At 37.0% G+C, this 16,300-nt stretch overlaps 2 protein-coding genes across 2 annotated transcripts; one reads left to right on the forward strand and one right to left on the reverse strand.

Moving 5' to 3' along the window:
• Positions 1–2,085: 2,085 nt before the first annotated feature.
• Positions 2,086–2,733, forward strand: LOC149390735 (uncharacterized). Its single transcript, XM_089619847.1, has one exon. It carries the CDS (start codon positions 2,086–2,088, stop codon positions 2,731–2,733), a length of 648 nt encoding a protein of 215 aa, XP_089475973.1.
• Positions 2,734–4,579: 1,846 nt separating this feature from the next.
• LOC149390736 (uncharacterized) lies at positions 4,580–5,574 on the reverse strand. Its single transcript, XM_089618828.1, has 4 exons — positions 5,357–5,574; positions 5,235–5,287; positions 5,122–5,162; positions 4,580–5,041 (listed from the first exon to the last, which is right to left on the reverse strand). The coding sequence occupies exons 1-4, from the start codon at positions 5,452–5,454 to the stop codon at positions 4,688–4,690; spliced, it is 546 nt and encodes a 181-aa protein (XP_089474954.1). The 5' UTR covers positions 5,455–5,574; the 3' UTR covers positions 4,580–4,687.
• Between the last annotated feature and the right edge of the window lie 10,726 nt (positions 5,575–16,300).

The following is a 16,300-nucleotide window of genomic DNA, read 5'->3' on the forward strand; positions in this document are numbered from 1 at the left end:
AAAAACTGATGTTTTTAAAAAACAGATAAGTGTTTGGTAAACTATTGTAAAATAGCTATAGCTGTTAGCAAAACCTGATTTAATGTTTGGTAAAATACATATCAATATTTATAAGTAATAATTATTTGTATAAAATGTAATTAATAATAATAAGATATTTTTTATATATATAAAATATATCAAAGCAGGTGTCTATATATTGTAAAAAATCAATTATAAATTTTGGTGACTTCAAAAAATTATTTGATAATAAAAAAGCTTATAAAGATGATTAGAATTAAAATTTAGTGTAAGAGAAAAAAAAAAGGTTAAAAGAGAGAAACTATAAACTAAAAACTAAAGCTACGTACAAAAACTTCAAATTGTAGCTTTTAATTTTGGGCAGTGTAACAAAATAACCAAAATGAAACTATGAAATTTGTTTTTAGCCTACGTTTGACAATTTTTAGGGATATAGCCAAATGGCGCTTATGTGGCAATAATAAGGTCTGATTTGCCCTTATCTATTAACAAATTCGTCACTTTCTCTCTCCTATTTTTTTCAAATAATTTTTTTGCATCAAAAGTTCAAAAATTCGTATCTTTCTCATACGAACTCGAAATTGAGTGATTCCAAATCCTACGGATTTGTGACGCCGAGATCTTCAAAAATAGATCCATTGTGTTTGATGAAAAATCATGTTTAATACCATAGATGTAGAAAAATCACGTTACTACCTTAAAAATGAAAATAACTGAAATTTATTAAAAAAATAAATGGAAACGTAAAAATGATGCATTAAACATAATTTTTCATCAAACACAATGGGTCTATTTTAGAAGATCTTGACGCCACGAATTTGTAGGATCTGAAATCATTCAATTTCGAGTTCGTATGAGAAAGATACGAATTTTTGAAGTTTTGATGCAAAAAAAAAAATATTTGAAAAAAAATAGGAGAGAGAAAGTGACGAATTTGTTAATAAATAAGGGCAAATCAAACTTTAACTATTGCAACATAAACCATTTGGTTATATCCCTAAAAATTGTCAAACATAGGTTAGATCCAAAATCACATGTTTAAAGTGGCCTAGTTAGTTACAAATCTCTTTAATTTTTTAATTAAAATATTCAAAAGCACTTTTTAGTTTTTAGAAAAAATAATTTTACCAAACACTTATGGGAGTATAAATTTTTTTAAAATATTTATTATTTATTGGGCTTTGTTTCGGCCAAAGCCCAATAAACGATTCAGCCCGGCTTCGAGCAAGGAGCCCAAGCCCAGGTCACCGAAAGAGAACAAATCGCCCGCGTTGAATAAGTCAAGTAGCGAAGTCATGGTCAAGCTGAGTAATCGCCGTGAAGACCGGATCTAAGAATTGACCGACATGTGACGTGGCGAGGGCAAGCTAATCAACACGTGTCCAAGAGATGTTCCTTTCTTCGCCTATAAATAGTAACTGTTGTATTCATTTTGAGGCAAATATAATTGGAGACTGAATCCTTAAAACTTGTATTCGAATTCTTTGATCTTTGTTGAGTTCGCCATCTTGACCTCGGCACTTCGCCCATTTATAATTTATTCATATATCAAACCTCATGCCCGAACTTCCAGCTCGGCGGGACTTCAAACGAAGATGCCTCGGAGACTCGGAACAATCCGATAGATCTGCACCCGCCCCCGTCGGTAGGAGCATCCTTCGGGTCCTTCCTAGCGAACTCTGAACCTCGTCCCTCGATGACCTCACAAACATTCACCGCTCAAATCCTGGACGAGCTGAATCAGACCACCACTACTCCGGTCGAAGTCATAATTATCGCACCTTTGCTCACAGGATTTCGTTGTTCTCAGAGTGACGAACCCAGCATGACAGAATTTGAAAAATTCAAAGAATCCATGGCAGCCGAACTGAGAGATGTCCATTCAAAATTCCATAGCGCTACCAGTTCGGCCCCTGAAATAGATCGACTCGTCGCTGAGACAGGAATGACCCTGTTCGCTAAAAACATAACCGACGTGTTCATTGGAGACGCCGAAAAAGTCCGTCTCCCGCGCTACAATGACACCTCAAACCCAAAGTCATAATTCTATCCTTCAGAATAGCTATGGGACGAGCTATGCTGGCAGAGAGAGAGCGAGAAGCAGGTTATTGCCAACTGTTCGCAGAAAGCCTATATGGATCCGCTCTAGAATGGTTTTCCAAACTAGAGCCTAACTCCATTGATAGTTTTGCAAAGCTATCTGCAGCATTCCTGAAACACTACTCGATGTTCGTCAAGGATGAACTAATAATGGCGGACCTATGGGGGGTCCGTCAAAAGGAAAATGAACATTTGAAGGACTTTATGGTCCGTTACAAGGAAGTATTATCTAAAATATCGAACGTCGATCCCGAATCTGCCATGACCGCTCTGAAGAACGGATTATGGCATGAATCGAGATTCAGACTAGAGATGACCGTTAATCGACCCCTTACCTTAGAGGCTGTCATCCATAGGGCCGCAAACTATGATAGAGCCGAAGAGGAACTCGTCTCTTTGGCCAAACATATGGTAAAAAAGAAACCACCCTCAAACACCTGGGTACGACTTGAAAATGGCGGAAATAACCCTCGAAAGGCCAATCCCCAAGACGCCACACCGCAGGCTAGGAAGCAACATGCCCCTCCCGGTTTCGCTTTCAACATTGGAGACGAAAGCAAGGAAGGAGGACCCCAGACAAAAAAATGGACGAGGGATCTAAACGCGTATTGAGAATTCCATCAAAGCAATGGCCACGCAAAGGTAAATTGCGAGATTATGCGTAAAGTCTTGGCCCAAAAATACGCAAAAGGGGAACTAAAAAATGTCGACTTAGGACCTCCGCCTAAAAAGAAGGCCTTTAACAACCGAGTGAGAGGTAATCCCTCACCTAAAAGGTCTAGACCAATAGGTGAAGGGGAACTTGACTCCCCACCAACCGTAGTAAAACATCGAGTAGACTTCATCATGGGTGGCTCAAAATTTTGTAGCAACTCGGTAAACTCGATCAAAGCTCATCAGCGACGGCTGATGAATAAGACCACTCGGCCCGGAGTAGAACATGATGTCCAAATCTCGTTCTCAGAAAACGAAGCACCCGGAATAACAGACCCACACGACGACGCGCTCGTCATTACAATTGATGTGTCCAACTGTGAAGTCGCCAGAGTCCTAATCGATGGAGGAAGCTCCGTAGATCTCATTTTCGAAGACACCCTCACGAGGATGGAAATTGAAGAGTCCGAGATCAAAAGGGAGCAGACCTAGTTAACAGGCTTCAATGGGTCGATTACCCCATCCCTAGGAACCATTAAATTGCTAGTAAAAACAAATGAGATAAACAAGATAGTTGAATTCCAGGTCCTGGAATGTCTCTCCCCCTATAACATCATCTTGGGACGACCATGGATACACAGGATGATGGCCGTTCCCTCAACCTTTCATCAGTGTATTCGATTTCCCATGCCTGGAGGGATAGAAGAGATCAGAGGAAACCAGGCAACCTCCCGTAGCTGCTATCTCACTACCCACAAGCAGAATATTAAAGAGGCTAACGACTCTCACGAGTACCCAACAAAACAATAAAGCCTAAAAATTGTTTAAAATTGTTCCACTTGTCACGAATTGTGTGTATCGTGAGAGTCGTAGCTCGGGACAAATAGTAGTGATATCCTTTTCGGTAATGATTTATGATACTCGTTTTTAGTTAACATTTTATAAGAATGTAGGGTATTTCTAAGAGAGAAACACAAAAGGAATATAAAAGCCTATCATTATTAAAATAGGACCAAATAATGCCCTTCCTAGTGAGGGTGCCACGTGTTCACCTCCATCCAGCTAAATCAGGAGCGAGAGAGAGAGAGAGAGAGAGAGAGAGTCACGATTTTCTCCATGGAACCTCTCAAAGCTCCCAGAAAAGATGGCTTTCCAGCGGTATTGGAATATGCTTGCCGGCAAAGTTATTGACGTGTGCCTCCGAATTCTCAACGACGGTCACAGCGGTACAGGAAACAGCAAACCTGGTTGAAGGAAACCAGACACGGTTTTGACGAAAACCACCCGGTTCCTAGTGAACCGATTTCTGACCGGAAATCGGCCGATCTCCCCAAAATTTAAACCCTTGATTATTACCGACACAGACAACATGTACATATGCTCTACAAGAACTTCTAGTCTTAAAACTTAAGTTTGTGTTTATAGAACCTACAATCCCTCCTTAGTTATTTCCAATACCACATTCAATTTCAAGGGATACTAAACTTTTCTCATTTCTGAATTAAAGTCACCAATTATACGGTTTTAATAATATATTATCAATACATACAAAGTTCCGAATCCCAAGTGAATTAAGCGGTTATATTGTTGAAAAATGATAGTAATTCCAAAACAAAACCATGGCCAATCAATGTGTTTCGTGTGAATATGGGAGAAATTTCAGAATGTGACGAGTGACCTGAGAAAGCCTTTAGTATTCAAATTTTGTTTCCTTGACCACCCATACCTAGCGAGTGAAGATGGAAATGGAAATGTGACTTGCTTAATAGTTTGTTTGATTAAACTATATTGCTAATTGAACACAAAGAAAACACAAGTACTAGTGATTAAGCATACGAGTCTGTTAAGCACAGCAAAAGCAAAAGACACACAAGTACTAGTATACTAATTAAGCAATTAATAAGTAGAGAGTTTAGGATGATGATGAAGAATCAAACTCGTGGTAAGTGTAGGCTTCGGTGAGAGCGGGATAGTGAAGAGCCTCTCTCATCATCTTGACGATGCTATTCTCCCTGTGCTTGAGTATGACCAGCGCTTCGTAAAATTTTCCGTCGGAGAGCTCGAAGGTGATATAGCAACACAGGGTTATCCAAAACGAATAATTGGCCCTAAAAAGCTTCACCGGCTTCAGATCCGTCTTATTCTTTTCGTTGTAGCGAGAAGCTGCAATCTCCGTCGCCATTACCATTAATTGTAATTGATTACTCTTTGCCCGAATAGTCCCGTCGTTTATCAAGTGGCAAATACCCGCTCTGAAATAGAACCGCTAATTCATACAAATATCATCAGTGATTCAGTTCAAACAGCTCATCAATAAATAATATTTATACTAAAATTATCTAGTACCTGATACTTCTGAAGATCTTCAAAGTAGTTGTTGGTCGAAGCTATGGTTACAGGAAACAATTAATTGAATTGAATATGGAATTTATAACGATAAGTAATTGCAGAAAACGTACCAACAACCTCAGGGCTTTGGGGAATAAAATTCTTATGTGCCTCTATAAAAGCCCTAGAAGAACACAAACACGTTAATTACGAGAACAACATCCTTATCTCAAATCAAAAGCTGGAAACTCACTCCCCAAATTTTCGCCAACGATCGAGTGCCTTTTTCGACAATTCTCTTCTTTTCGTAGACTTCATCTTTTGACCCTTCGTCGTCTTCTTCTTCTTCATTGGAAATCAAGCACCAAATCAACAATAGACTGATATTTATTTTATTTTTTTTTTTGAAACTTTACAGACTGAATAGATAATCAGCGTCTTTTGCCCTTTTGCTATTTATGGTTTTATTATTTGTCCAACTTATAATATATATACACACCTATAATAATACCTGCAATTCGTCCATAAGGCTGGGCTTGACTTGGGCCGATGTCAGGAAAGTTGCCACATCTAATAACAAGTTCGCCAATAAACACAATATTAATAAGAAAACTATATTAATTAGTCAAATTATTCAAATATTATGTCTAACTCTCCATAGTATAGCCTGCGAACTATTTTCTTAACAAAAACATAGTTTGACTCTCTCTCTCTCTCACCATCAGCCCAATCCATTTGAAGTATAAATTTAAATATATTTTCTATTGCCTAGTACCAATTTAGCAACAAAATATTAGTCTATAACCTGTATTTTTAAAATAATGTTATAATACCACAAAAATTCTTCTCCGTTTTTTTTAAGTTGTTCTTTGCAAGATCTTTCGATGTTATCACGTGCTTCTTCGACGAAATGCATCACCGTCATCTTTGACAACCTCCGCCACCATCATCTCTAACGACTTCTGTCGGGTGGTCATTTTTCACCCAAAATAATTATATTAGATATGTCTAATATGTGAAAACATTTACAATATTAACATTACTCTCTGAATCTATAGTTTTTTATTGTTACATTTGTATATGTATTATCGCTAGGTTCATCGAGTTTAAACCAATAATAACTCCAAGGAAGACGAGCAATAGTTTATATAAATTTGTTTATCGACCAGTAGTTTTTCTTCTTATTTTGATAGTTGATGATTGTGTCAGATTTATATATTGTGATGTCTAGATGGGCCTAATTATTCCCCCACAATAAACATAAACAAACTTGAGTATAATTTGTTGAGAGAGAAGAGTAAGTGGAGAATCTAAGAAAGAAAAGTGATACGAGTGAAAGAAATTGGATGAATACAACATTTTTATTTGATATACTTAGTTAATATTTTTAAAATAAATTAGAATTTTTTTCTTTTCTAAAGTTAGACGATAGTATATTTTTGAAGAGGATAGTAATGTGTTTGCAAACTGTTGACAGATCACGGCAAAACCTTTTTTTTTCTTTTTACCATTGCCAACAATTTAGTAAAAATGGAAAATAATATATATGTCCGGACTCAAAAAATCCCTGGGAAAGCCAATCCGAAGAATAGAAATCTAGGATTTCTTTGTGGTGATGGAACAAAATATTCATTCCAGTTTATCGACCATATTTAGTTAGTTCATCAATAAATCATAATCAGTGGAAACAGCATCGGCCTGAAGCAATAAAATAAAACCATCTGCAATTTGAAGTCTTTGGTTTGGACACACCTTTTTTTTACATGGGTAAACCTAGCGAGTGAAGATGGAAATTGAAATGGAAATGTGACTGGCTTAATATATGGTTTGATTCAACTATATTGTTAATTGAACACAAAGAAACACAAGTACTAGTGATTAAGCATACGAGTCTCATAAACACAGCAAAACAAGAGTAGCATAAGCTTATTAAACATAGCAAAGACACACAAGAACCAGTGACTAAGCACAAACAGAGCAATGACGCAAACAAGTGTACTAATGAGTTTATGCAATAAATAAGTAGAGTTTAGGATGATGATGATGATGAATTAAAATTGCGAAAAGTGTTGCATACCAGAACCAGAGTATACCTATACATATGGTCATGGCATATACATATATGTGTTTGTGGGGTTTGCATTGCATGGATTAATTTATGTGCATTTATTCGTGGCTGCATATCCGAATGAGAGGAAAAGCAATCACTGGCAAAAGCCTGTTTGGAGCTATTTTTTTTTATCTGTTTGTGGGGATCACGAGGATCTTTGAAACTCTCTCTCTCTCTCTCTCTCTCTCTCTCTCTCTCTCTCTCTCTCTCATATGCGTGTCTGTAAACATGGGGTTATGCCGTTATGGTATGGTTGCGTAGAAACCGATAAAGTTGAAATTGAATGTTGATCCCTGTTATCTTTCTTTCTTTTTTTTTTTGTTTTCTTTTGCGACACATATTCATTTATATATAAGTACTATTTGTGATACTTCTTGGCTTCCTTTTCATTTGTGTCGTTAAGTAATATAAGAGTCTTAAAGGGAAGTAGGTCATGAGTAGTACTATATGAATTAGGAGATCATGTTACAATTTGGTGCAATTCGTTTTGATTAATAATGCATGGGCTACATAAACTCGGAGTGGGATATTTTCCGGGCAGCTTTGAATAAAGTGCGTCTATTGGGTTGAGTATACACCACTTCGAACATCTCGACAAATATAGCTTTTATGCGTATAATTCCATTTACCCTGCAACCCTGGTTCACGTCCCGCACTAAGCCATACATCGTCGGCTTCCTACCCACAGAGTATGGCGCTATGGCAGAGATCACACGACTGCACACAGAGACGAATTCAGGATTTCAGATTAGGGGGCTAATATGCAAAAAAAAAGTTTAAAATGGGGAAAATTTATAAATATTTAGGGTAAAAAATGTAAAATATAAAAATGATCAAGAAGTGAAAGAAAAAAAAAATTGAGAGGGGGGTTAAGCCCACCCTCAACTGGCTGTACCCAAGGTTTAAAATATCGATACCGATATCCATACAGAGGTTCTAATTTTACGGATATATTGGTTATCGACGGATATTCTATAACAATTTTAATACCGACTACCGATTATATCGGTGATATATCGATTACCGACGGATATATCGACAAAAATCTTATAACAAAATATAATTGAAAAAACTCAAAATATGTCTTCAAATCCTAGTATATTTTAAAAATAAAAAATTATGATAAGTTATATGCATATATATATATATATATATATATATATATATATATATTCAAAGCTTGATATATATATATATATATATATATATATATATATTTGTATTATATAAAATATACATAAAGAAATATTAATAATAAATAAGTAAAAGAAAGAAATAATATATATATATATAAAATAAAATAAATAAAAAAGAGAGAGAGAGAAACATACAAGTAGCAACTACAACCGTGTGGAATTTTTGGGTGGCAAAAGAATAGGGAAAAAGAGTACTCTTGCATGACAATCTCATGTTTTGCAAAAGTCTCACATTGCTTAAGCATGAGAAAATATAGATATTGAGCACCTATAAATCTAGAAGAATCAAGTATGGATTAACAAAAGCCTAGAGGCTCATAAAGCAGGCTTCATTATGATATTTTCCGATATTGGACGATATTTTGGCTGTTATAATAGAAATTTTACCCAGCTTGTACCTTCTTCCTTGACAGCACAAGAAAAAAAAGGTGAGAATTCCGTTGGAAAAAAAAAGAAAAACAGATCCAAATAATACAAAAAAGATAAACGAAATTTACTTCAATGGCCTCAATAAACCGGCTGATTTCATCGGGGTTTCTGTGTTCAATGACATAAAACAACACAATGATCACATCCATGTTGTCCAAACGACTCCGGATGAAATCTCGATCACCAGACATACGAGAGTGGTTAATGATGTCCTGTATAGGATAATACCTCCCTGTTTTTGAAGCAAACATATAAGAATTTGTGTCTTAAACAAGTAGAGGAGAAAAAAAAAATCACCATGTGACCAGCGTTGCGGAATCCATATTCTCGGGCGTACAAAAGTGGAACACCGATAGACGCCCAATGTCCAGCATGCCCTCGTTGGGATCGTCATTCAAGAGGCCTATGTAAAAAGAAAATACAACGTCATTAACGTCAATTCTAAAAAATTAAAAAATCGAATAAACAAATCAAAAAAATACATTTGCGCAAGCTCCTCTGCAGTCGACTTTGTCTCGAACCTATAATAATCAAAATCACTTGCATTATAAACACAACAAAACAAAACATAAAGAAAAACATAAAGAAAAACATAAAGAAAAACGAAATAAAAAGAAAACAAAACATACATAATAAGCAAGTCACGTCCATAAACCTCGAACCCCAGCCGGTAGTTGCTTCGACTCATTATCATGACCAAATTTATAATTGTCAGAACCCAACATTCCAACCTAATCTGTGTAGGAAGTGGGGACCTATAATCCTGTACCATGCGACTAAACACAATATATGATAGTCAATAGGATATGAGAGATTACTAAAAATCAAAGTTAGTAACAAAGGATATACAAAAACCCGTAAGATAGATTCTGTCCAAGAAACTCGAACATCAAGTAATAATTATTTACAATAAAAAAACCATGAAGCAAAATCAAGAACAAAAAAGATAGTTATTCATTAGATAGATGTATATGCCTAAAACCCTAACTTAAAATGCTTTTACACTAGCAAGTAAAAGTACCTGATTTGTTGGTCAGTCAGCGGCTTATCGGGTGCTATAGGAATGAGAGTGCGCGGGAAAGGATAGGCAAGGGGTGACTCAAAAACCTTGAAGGGCGAGTCCGCGGCATACGAATCCAACTTCCAGGAGGACGAGTCCAGAACGAACGAACGAATGGAGTGTAACGAGCCCCACGAGGGTGTAACAAGGGAACCGGTTCCCATGGAGGGGTAAATTCTGTATCTACACAAAACAGCATAAAAATTATGCATATTTCACAAAAATAAGATAATTGAGGCTCAGCGACTCAATCACGACAATCACAAACTACAACGGACATATTTCTAACAAATTTAACGATTTCATATATAGCAAGTTCAATTTTTTTAATTTCAAATTTTAAAAGAAGAGTTTCATATTAAGCAATCCTAAACTAAAATACAAAACAATTTCTTACAAGTTTTAAACAAATTTAACAATTTCAATTATACAAATTCAATTCTTTTGCAATTTCAATGTCACAAATGCAACTTCATAACAATTTCAATTGTTTAAATAAATGTAAAATTGCTAACACATTTTCAGTTTATACAATTACTAAACAAATTCTAACAATTTCCAGTTTCTATATGTTTCTTAAGAATTACCAACAATATACATTATTCACAAATTGGTTTCTACAAAGCTAATTTCAGTATATTTTTTACTATATTCTAATTTCACAGCTTATTTTTTTAAAACATATAACTTAATCATACAATTCTAAGAGAAAAGTATTGAGCGGAATGATTCTATTCTCATTAATCGGGAATATTTATAGAGTACAATTAGGTTAAATACTTCCTAAAATAAAGCAATAAAAATCTGTTATAATTACAGTAGAATAAAATCAGAATAAACTGTTATAATTACAGCAGAATAAAATCAGAATAAAAACAAATAATATAATTAAAGCTAATTCCTAAAATAGGCACATCTAATATTCTCTACCGACTGACACTCCCCCTCAAGTTGGTGCAAAGATATCTATCATGCCCAACTTGCTAACGAGTTCTTCAAACTTTTGACGATAAAGCCCTTTGGTAAGTACATCTGCGAGTTGTTCCGTTGTTGGAACAAAAGGTATGCAGATTTCTCCTCTCTCTAACTTCTCCTTGATGAAATGACGATCAATCTCCACGTGCTTAGTTCGGTCATGCTGGACTGGATTGTGTGCAACGCTGATTGCTGATTTGTTGTCACAAAACAGTTGCATAGGAGCTTCGAAATCGATCTTCAATTCTTCCAGGATGCCTCTCAACCACATCACCTTCCGATTCAGCACTGCTTCTAGAGACCACATGCTGCTTCTTTGTCCTCCATGTCACAAGATTTCCCCAAATGAACGTGCAATAGGCAGAGGTAGATCTTCGATCGTTTGAGTTTCCTCCCCAATCAGCATCTGTGAAGACCTCAACTTGTCTGCTCTGATTTTTAGTGAAGAGTAGACCCTTTCCTGGACTTCCTTTGAGGTAGTGCAGGATTCTATAAACTGCCTCGAGATGTTTTTCTGAAGGATTATGCATAAATTGACTAACCAGGCTCACAACATAGGCAATGTCAGGCCGAGTGTGAGCCAGGTAGATCAGTTTTCCAACAAGTCGTTGATATCTCCATTTATTTGCTTGAACATCTTCTTCTTCTCTTCGGAGCTTGTGATTTGGATCAATCGGAGTAGAACACGGCTTGCAGCCAAGTAGACCGGTTTCTTTTAACTGATCCAACACATACTTTCATTGAGAAATGGCAATTCTGTGGTCTGATCGAGCTATCTCCATTCCCAAGAAGTACTTGAGATTTCCCAAGTCCTTAATCTCGAATTGTTTTGCCAGAAATTCTTTTAACTCAGTCAGCTCACTATCGTCGCTGTCTGCCATCACTATATCGTCTACATACACAATGAGGATGGCGATTTTACCTTCCTTGTTATGTTTGTAGAACATTGTGTGATCAGAATGAGCTTGCCTATCGTCCTTCTCCTTCATGGCCTTGGAGAATCTTCCGAACCATGTTCGAGGTGATTGCTTGAGACCATATAACGCCTTCTTTAGTCTGCACACATCCCCGCTAGGATGTTTGTCAAATCCAGGTGGAAGTTGCATGAACACCTCTTCCTCGAAGTCTCCATTTAGGAATGCGTTTTTTACATCAAACTGTAACAAAGGCCAATCTTGGTTCACAGCTAGGGACAATAAGACTCGTACCGTGTTGAGCTTTTCCACTTGAGCGAATGTTTCTTCATAATCCAGCCCGTAGGTTTGTATAAAATCTCGAGCGACAAGTCTGGCTTTGTATCGCTCTACCTAACCATCAGCTTGATATTTGACGGTGAATATCCACTTACAGCGAACAACATGCTTTCCCTCAGGCAGGTGTGTCACCTCCCACGTGTCATTCTTCTTGAGTGCTCGCATCTCTTCCTCTTTCCACCGTGGAATACTTAGTGCTTCCTGTATAGAACTCGGGATCTCATCAGTGGTTATGCGGGTGATAAAGGCTCTAAAGGCTGGAGACAGGTTCAGTTAGGATACATAGTTTGACAATGGATAAAGAGGATGTTTGGTGCACTCTCGAACACCTTTCCTAATGGCTATCGGGTCCTCAAATTGATTTTGTTGTGGTGGTTCAACGGTCTCACCCTGTTCACTATGGGCCGGTTCTTCTAAGGATTCATCTATAAAAAGGGGAGAAATGTTACGTTGACTGGAGCTTGGATCCGATGAGGGCATTGTTTCAAGTATTGGAGACTCGTGACTCCCTCTTGAGTGAACCCGGAATTCAGAGGTTGAGTCCTCAGTGGGACTAGTTTAGGAATCATAATCTGGTGAAATATTTGGTGTAGCATTAACATGATCAGGTTCTATGTTTTCATTTATTACTTGCTTTGGTAAAACATTATTTAATTCCCAAAACTGATCTTCATTAATATGTGTAATCTCCCCCTGAAGAGAAGTTTTCTCAAAAAAAAGGTTTTGACTCAAAAAAATGTGACATCACTACTTGTGAAAAGTTTGCCCGAGCTTGGATCAAAACACTTAAAACCTTTTTGAGTTGGTGAATACCCTAGAAAAATGCACTTAATGGCTCTAAAAATCTAATTTTCCCCTCTTTTTATCATGAACATGAACAAAGGCAACACAACCTAAAACTTTAAGCGGTACATGTGTAAAACACCGGTTTTCAGGAAAATATTTTTGAAGAGTTTTTATCGGTGTGTTATAGTTCAATACTTTGTTTGGCATTCTATTAATTAGATATGAAGCAGTAAGTATTGCCTCACCCCAAAATCTTTTAGGAACATTCATAGAAAACATCAAAGCTCAGGCTACTTCTAGTCAATGTCTATTTTTTCTTTCGGCAATACCATTTTGTTGCGGTGTACCAACACACGAACTGTGGTGGATTATGCCTTTTTTATTTAAAAAAAAACTCCCATAATTTTATTGAAATATTCTCTTCCATTATCAGTTCTAAGAATTTTAATATGAGTCTGAAATTAATTCTTGATCATTTTGTAAAAATTCTTGAACTTACTAGCAGCATCTGATTTTTCTTTTAATAAATAAATCCAAGTATTTCTAGTGTGATCATCCATGAAAGTGATAAACAACCTAGTTCCTGAGAGATTTTTAACTCTTGAGGGTCCCCACATGTCACTATGTATTAGAGAAAAAGATTTAGATGGCATGTATTTTAATGCAGGAAATACATATCTTTTGTGCTTGGCTAGTTGACAGATTTCACATTGCAAAGAATCATGATCTTTATTCTTAAACAAAACAGGGAATAAATGTTTTAAATATCCAAAGCTAGGATGCCCTAACCGAAAATGCCATAACAATATTTCATCAAATAATGATAGTAAACTAGAAGATTGAGGTTGCTGAATTTGTTTACTCAAGTTGGAATCGATGTAGAAGAGTCCCCCACTTTCCTTAACATTGCCAATCATCTTCCCCGAGCACCGGTCCTGAAGAAAGCACCCAAAAGAATTAAATTTAAATTGGAAGAAGGAACCGAAAACAAGTTTGCTCACAGATAAAAGGTTACATGCGAGATTTGGAACATGTAACACATTATTTAGTGTAATGAGAGGTGAGACAATGACAGAGCCCTTTCCAGCAATTGGCAAGAAAGAGCTGTTAGCAATTTTTACCTTTTGGGAGCTCGAACAAGGAAAATAGGAGCTAAACACATAAGATGATCCTACCATATGGTCTGTTGCCCCAGAGTCTATGATCCAAGGGTTAGTGTCTCTTATTTTGACGTTCATGGCTGATATAAAGGTACCTTTTGTGCTAAGGAAAAGGATGGGCTGGTGGAGGATGTCTGATGAGCATTCCATAAGTTAAACATTTGTTCTAAGTTTTCCTTGGTGAAAAAATGCTGTTCGGATGACATGATTGGAGCTGCAGACTCGTTGAAGCTGTGAGAGGCGTGGGAGGCAGCTTTGTCACGAGTAGTTCGATGTGATGGCTGGAAGTCTTCAGGCTTGCCATGGAGTTTCCAGCACTTGGCCTTCACATGGCCAGGCTTGTGTCAGTGCTCGCAGATGGGACAGTCACCTTTCTTTTGGAAGCGAGTCGTCATGGCCGTAGTCTCAACCGGGATGTTTGCTGGCTCACTACTTCTCGGTCCGAGCATGACCTGGCAACGGCTTTCTTCTCTTCGTACTTCTGCAAAAGCCTCTCAGGAGTTGGGCAGTGGCTTTCGTCTGAGGATTCTTCCTCTAACTTCATCGAGTTCTTTGTTTAGCCCGGTTAAGAACTCAAAGACCATATCTTTCTCCACCATCTTTTGATAGATCTCACTGTTTGTGCCGCAGCTCCACTCATAGCTGCAATACAGATCTAATTCCTACCAGAGTCCTTAGATCAGTATAGTATTGAGTGACAGTCCTCTCACCTTGTTTTGCTTTTCTCAGACGGGTCTTTATCTCGAACAGCTGGCCAACGTTGCCAAGATCCGAGTAGGTTTCTTTTACCGCATTCCAGATTTCGCTTGCGGTTGATAGGAATAGGTATGATCTTCCTAGACTCGTCTCCATAGAGTTCACCAACCATGACATGATCATGAAGTTTTCTGCCTCCCACGTTGCGTAGGCATCGTCAGTTGCTTTCGGCTGAACTGTAGACCTTGAGAGGTAGCCGAATTTTCCTTTACCTTGGACATAGAGTTTGACCGATTGAGACCACTCCATAAAATTTCCTCCGTTCAGCTTGTGAGAGGTTATGGAGAGGCTGTTGGTCAGGTTGTGATCGGAATGACCAGCAGAGAAACTCGGTCCACCAGACCGAGTGGAAGTTCCGGTTGAACCGGTATTAATAATACTCGGATCAGTCATGAGAATTGGCTGAACCGATTAAGTATGTGTTTTAGGGTGTTTTAAGCTCTGATACCATAAGTGAAAAGTATTGAGCGGAATGATTCTATTCTCATTGATCGGAAATATTTATAGAGTACAATTAGGTTAACTACTTCCTAAAATAAAGCAATAAAAATCTATTATAATTACAGCAGAATAAAATCATAATAAACTCTTATAATTACAGCAGAATAAAATCAGAATAAAAACAATTAATACAATTAAAGCTAATTCCTAAAATAGGCGCAGCTAATATTCTCTACCGACTAACAAATTCACTATCAAATTTAAATAATTTTTTTTTAAAAAAGTACCTTTTGAATTCATTGGGTGAACTCAGAACAGCGGCTTGGCGGGCTGAGGCGACGAGGCTGTGACGCGACGCAAAGCTGAACGGGGAGGCTTTGACACGGGCTGTCGGGCGAGCTCGCAAGGCTTTGACAGGGGCGAGACGGGGCTGAGGCCGAAATAGAGAACTAAGCCTCAATAACTCAATCACAACAATCAGAAACTACAACTACTATTATTTATAACAAATTTAGCAATTTCAAATATAGCGAGTTCAATTTTCTCTAATTTCAAATTTTAAAACATAAATTTCATATTAAACAATCCTAAACTAAATACAAAACAATTTCTTATTAGTTCTAAAAAAATTGACTATTTTAATGATACAAATTCGATTCTTTTGCAATTTAAAATATCACAAAAATGCAACTTCATAACAATTTCAATTGTTTAAATAAATGTAAAATTGCTAACACATTTTCAATTTATAAAAATTAACATAGCTTATTTTCAGTATATTTTTTTAGTATATTCTAATTTCATGCTTATTTTTTTAAAACATATAACTTAAACATAAAATTCACTATAAAATTAAACAAATTAAAAAAATACCTTTGGGAGTCGTTGGGTGAACTCAGGACAACGGCTTGGCGGAGCGAAAGGTGGCTTGGCAGGACAGGCGGGGCTTAGGTGGATTTTGCAAATCTATTGTTCGGATGTCTACGGCTCGGGATAGCGCTCAAACAGTCAGCGGACAACGGGTTTGAGTG

Source organism: Urtica dioica, chromosome 7, assembly GCF_054948205.1.
Source record: "Urtica dioica subsp. dioica isolate 48M chromosome 7, U.dioica_male_clone48M_v1_H2, whole genome shotgun sequence".
NCBI classification, from domain to species: Eukaryota; Viridiplantae; Streptophyta; class Magnoliopsida; order Rosales; family Urticaceae; genus Urtica; species Urtica dioica.

Coding starts and splice junctions, on each gene's coding strand:
- LOC149390735 (XM_089619847.1), top strand. CDS start 2,086: ATGGGACGAGCTATGCTGGCAGAGAGAGAGCGAGAAGCAGGTTATTGC.
- LOC149390736 (XM_089618828.1), bottom strand. CDS start 5,454: ATGAAGAAGAAGAAGACGACGAAGGGTCAAAAGATGAAGTCTACGAAA. Junction 5,163..5,234: donor CCAAAGCCCTGAGGTTGTTG/GTACGTTTTCTG, acceptor CTGTAACCATAG/CTTCGACCAACAACTACTTT. Junction 5,042..5,121: donor AAGATCTTCAGAAGTATCAG/GTACTAGATAAT, acceptor TGTATGAATTAG/CGGTTCTATTTCAGAGCGGG.